This window comes from Pterocles gutturalis, unplaced genomic scaffold (assembly GCF_000699245.1).
Source record: "Pterocles gutturalis isolate BGI_N339 unplaced genomic scaffold, ASM69924v1 scaffold29044, whole genome shotgun sequence".
Taxonomy (NCBI): Eukaryota; Metazoa; Chordata; class Aves; order Pterocliformes; family Pteroclidae; genus Pterocles; species Pterocles gutturalis.
In genome coordinates this window covers 1,170-6,475 of record NW_010131540.1, presented here as the reverse complement: position 1 = coordinate 6,475, position 5,306 = coordinate 1,170, and the positions used below count along the sequence as shown (strand labels likewise).

Genomic DNA, 5,306 nt, shown 5'->3' with positions numbered 1-5,306 from the left:
AGAGGATATACTTAAGGACTCTCCTCTATGAAACAAGGTAGAAATGTCAGAGCCTCTCCAGAAGCTTGCAGCTTTCCTTTTCAGAGCAAATTCTCCTTTAATGAAGTTGAGTCTCCAAATACAAGCAGAAGAATCTGCTCTCATGACACTCTCCAACCACTTTATCAGCTGGTTGCCCTCTGCCTGCCGATGACAACAGTAACCGCAAACCAGGCAAGTCAGGACAGAAGAGAGTCCTCCTCTAACAGAAGCAGACAGACACCTTAATTTCATCAGTGTATGAAGGAGAATACCAACTTAATTTTGGCCTACAAGGTACCAATTTACTGAACTGTTAAAAATGTGTTCTATCCCAAGCTCTAGCTTAAAACCCAAAGCTTATTGTTCTGGACAGAGCTTCTTGTAACTGAGGAACATAATTCTTCACAGAATTAGGCAAGAGCTTGTTCATAATTAGCATTAATTTTACTTTAATAAAAAATACCATTAAAAACAATGAAATTTTGAAAAAAAATTTATTAACACTACATCTTCTCATAAGTTAGTTCATGGCCACATACAGTACATGTTTTTTTATATGTATCTTCATCAATGTTTTCTTCTGGTCCATAGTCATGTTCGTGGATACTAGATGCTTTCTTCCATAAACTACTCCTCACAGCACGGCGGAGTTCTGATGAGAAATATAAGAAAATTACAATATTTTCATAAATTTTAAATAATGGTTAATAAAACTCAAGCTAACCACCTTTCTGAGGGCTACAGATGAAAATCTCCTTGTTGCCTGGCTTCCGTAAATTGTGGGCGAGAAATCTGCTACTGCAAGAACAAGCTTTGACTTGTCCTGCAATCTTCACCATGTTTGCGCATTTTAAAGGATAAGAACTACACCGACACAAGATCTCACAGGAGATTTTCCGTCTTGACCAAGTACGTGTTGCCCACTGCCTTTTTACATTAAGCCATTCAAGGGTATCCCAAAAGGGTATGTGGAATGCAGGGGAAAAGTCTTTATAATAAACACCTCATTGTTTCACGCAACCAAGAACGAGTACTTTTCATTCAGGTCACAGTAAGCCTCCCCAATGAGCTGGCATTCTCTGAGCTTTATGCCCAACAATGTGAGTTGCCTCTGCAACAGCCATAGTGAAGTCAGCGGGTCTGCAAGAGAGCACAGGCTGGCAGCTGAGCCCAAGATATTATCCGGATGTTGCAAGTGGGTGGCAAGCATACTGAACAGCAAAACGTAGTCATGTCTTGAGCCAAGCCATTCAGGCTGCAAACTTTTGTCACGTTAAGGCCTGTACTTGCACAGAACTCTGGCACCTTGGCTACAGTCCGCTGCCAGTCCTGTGCACTGAACATCAATCGTCAGGACAGGCTATTTGCTCAGTCTGACGTTCTGCCTCCTCCAGACAATACCAGTATAGCCAGCTTGAGCTTTCTGCCTCTGTGAATGCTGACCCAAAGTGAAGCACGGAGGCGATGGGCAGCACAGACATCATCATAAGCCACAAGCCTTGCAAAGAAACAAACATGAGGTTTTCTTTCAAATTACTAGCATGTCTGTGCTGAAAGTATTTTTCAAAAGTTCTACCCATTGAATACTCTCCTAAGTATTAACTTATCAGGAAAAACCAAGGATAATGAGCAGTAAAAACAGCAGCTGGGAATACTGTGAACAGTGGGAAAAGCCATTTCCTGCTTCATTGAGAGTTATTCCACTTGAAGGCATACGTATGACAAAATGATAACCCACTGCCACAAAAATCCATGTTCTCCACAAATCAGGAAAAGTAACAAGCTATGGCACACTCTGGGTCATACCAAAAAATTTTAAAAACACCGTAACGAATGATTGTAATTTATGTCACTTACATCATGTCCATGGGACAAAAGGGTAATTCAGGTTGGAAGGGACCTCCCATCTCCAGTCAAAACCTCTGCCCAAAATAGTCAGCTATGAGGTCAGACCAGACCACTCTGGGCTTACACACACAGCTCTTGAAAACCTCCATTTTGTCACACTGAAGATCTTCTATATACTTTAATCAGGCGCAGAAACAACTTAAAAACAGTACTTTCCTTCAGGTACTGAAGGAAGTTTAACGCCTTACCTTTAACTTTCTTATCAAACTTCTTCTGTTTCATCTTTTCTCTGCTGTCACGGCGGAGTTCCTTTGCTTCTCGCAATGATTCTTCACTACCCCAGACTTCAAGAGAACGCTTGATTACCTATAGGATGGACATAAATGTGTTTCTTTTTCCCCCTGAAATGACAAAAGTAAACTATTCTAACTCACAAATTTCTTTTTTTGTCCCTACACATACACAAGCCAACCCGATCCTGCCTCTGCCTCCCGTCTGTCTCTCTGCTCTTGACCTGCAAACATGGCACTTTCCACCCTAAGAGGTAACACTAATTTTTAGTATCAGCTAGATGTAACTTCGTCAGGAAAGTCAAACCCACCTCCAATTTTTGTGCATAAAGCAGCAGCGTTCCTATTTAAGTAGCAAACAAGAAATAACAAGAGCCCTGGAAAATCTACTTGCTTTTTCCTGCTGCCTCTGAGAGCAGAGCTGCAAACATGAGACCACAGCTACAAAGGCCCACACACGGCAGCAGCTGCCTCAAGTGTTTCAGATACAGACTGAAAGGCCATACTCTTCATGACCCATGATTCTGCAAACCACTAAGGCTGCAGGCCATGAACATTCTTTAAATCTCTCGAACACATTTTCATGAATTTGGACCACGGCTCTGTAATTTTACTATGCAGAAAATTAACACAAGCTATGCATAATATACTTAGCTTTGACAAAATTCAGAAATCAGAGCCAAAGTGACACATTTTGGCTACCAAAGCTGTATGAAGGTAAAAAGAGATCCGAAATATGCTAACGTTTTTTTATACCTGTAGTTTTAAATAAAGTTTCATGTCGCCCCACCGTGAATTATGAGGGTTTTTCTTCACAATAAATCTGAGCACTGGCTCCCTCTTGTCTAAGTCACAGTCTTTAAGAAGATATTCTTCTTTTGCTTCTGTCCTTGTTATAAGCTTATGTTTATCTTCAGCATCTCTGGAAGATGTAAAGTAATGATGAGAATGCTACACCCGAAAACCACATTAGATTAACATCTAAGGCCTCATCACTTCTAACATTCCTGAAATACAGGTAGCCCTCATGCTCAAGTTTTTTATGTATGCAGGTAACTTTGGATTCCAACAATCTGGCTAATCTCCAGGACAGGTTTACTGAAACAAACTTTAAAAATTCTCCCACTGGAGCAAACACAGGCTGAGAAGCCTGTTTTTCTCAAAGGGCTTTTATTCTATTTTCTTACGAGAGGGAGTAACTGAAACTTAAAAAGAGTACAAATAATTTTAGCTATTCACCTAACCCAGATGCAATTCAAGAGGACAAAAGTACAAGCCTGACACATGGTCAGGAGAGAAAGAATGTGTAATGCGAGACAGGTCAGATCACCTGAGAATATATACACACTCCGTATGCTTCTAGCTCTCAGAAAGAGATTAGCGACACCAACTGAGCACCTGTTTCTAAGTGCAAGATAGTAGGCAGAGGAAGGAACCATAAAATAAAGACCTTAAAAGACTGTAACTTTTACCAGGCAGACAAAAAAACCCTGTGTACCCACAGCAGCATATATGACTTAAAGACATTTACGCAATCCTGACTTAAATGTAACTTGAATTGCTTGAGCCAGAACAATCTGCCAAACAGCAGCGGTCATCAAGAAGTACTGCTGTAAATGTAGCTTTGCTAGAATTTAAAGGTCACAGTAGGAGTTAATGCACCAAGGAAACTCCAAATGTTCAGCTGCAAGAGCTACTTAAGACTGAAGAAAACCACTCCTACGGCTGTGTGACCTCTTCTGTTTCCACCCATCTTACCTTCAAGAGACAGCACTTTGTCTCTTAGGACTGTGAACTGCCCACACCATGTGCACGCCCCCGACCACTCCCTGCAGTAAAGCCAGGAAGCTCTCAGAACAAACTCCAGGCCGTGTAATTTTTTTTTTCCTCCCCATTCATTCTTACACTTATGGGTGGTTGGCTGCTTCAGTTGGTTTCACTGCCCTGGTTATCTTGATGGCTTTTGGAGCGCTTTCTGTGTTAGAGATAAGGGAGCACAGAGACTGCCTTCTGCTCAAGGTCAAACTCCTGCTTACTCTGCAGGTCAACCAGTAACCTCCTGTGGGGCACTGCCCTTTGGCTGCCACGCTCCCAGCCCACTCATGGTGACCAAAGTACTAACTTCACTCGGGTTAACTCACTAGGGCAGCAAGCAGTTATTCTGTGTTCTACCAGTTTTTCAAATAGCTCCAGTCTGCAACCAGACGTTAATTTCCATGCTGACTAACACAGTAACTGCCCTCAAGACATCACATTTCCATAAGGTTACGTAAAAATCTACTTATGTCCCCTGTCCTAAGACAGGCTAACAAGACAATGGTGCCGTTCTTCACTTCCATCATGGAAAATACAGAGGTTATCAGTGAATTTCCACCTACTTTTTCACTAAGTTACTGAAAAATGTCTCTTTGCTGACAGCCTTTCTAATTAAACAGAAAGACTGTAATTAACTAAATTATAGCCAGCAATCTTTACATAAAGTTTCCCTCTCCTGATAATTTGTAATACCTGCAATTATCACATGTTGCCCAATCAAAGTGCTGCATAAGGTAGGAATCCATGAATTCTTTGCCACAGTCTCCACAGATGAGATAGTCGAATTCTAGTACAGGTGCTAAAAAGAAAATTTTTTTTTATAAAAAACTACCATGTCAAACACAAGCATCTGGAATTGGTTTTAACAAGCAGTTTTACTAAAATTTTTTTGTAGCATTTGTTACAGACTAGTTCCACTGCTCTACTGAAGTTTTCCACAAAGATACAGTACAAATTCAAACCCGTTATCACGCAATCCTGTTTCTGCTGGTGTATGTCTGTTCTTGCTAGAAGGTTCACTGTATTAAGTATTGGATTTCACCATTTAAATGCACACATTTGTTTCGACTTAGCCATTATGAACAAAAAAAAATTCACCGCATTTCCCCTTAAAGTGCTTCATATCCCCTCCTCCAGCTTCCTCCATCCTGGCCCTCCAAAGTTATGTCCTCATTTAGAGGACACACACAGGCAGGAATGAGAGGAAGGAGAGAAGGGGATGCAGTTTGAAGAGGGTGGCTAGAGCAGGAAGCAGTACAGGAGCTGCACTGGCATCAAAGTCATCTCAGCTCTGCTCCCATTTTCTTCCTAGCTCAGCCACACCTGCCTCTC

At 41.4% G+C, this 5,306-nt stretch overlaps 1 protein-coding gene across 1 annotated transcript; it reads right to left on the bottom strand.

Annotated features, from left to right (window-relative positions):
• Nucleotides 1-434: 434 nt before the first annotated feature.
• XPA (xeroderma pigmentosum, complementation group A) lies at nucleotides 435-4,773 on the bottom strand (the record flags this gene model as incomplete). Its single annotated transcript, XM_010080658.1, has 4 exons — nucleotides 435-673; nucleotides 2,118-2,235; nucleotides 2,916-3,081; nucleotides 4,668-4,773. Coding segments are annotated over 4 exons (539 nt in total), but the record flags the coding sequence as incomplete, so codon positions are not given.
• Nucleotides 4,774-5,306: the final 533 nt, after the last annotated feature.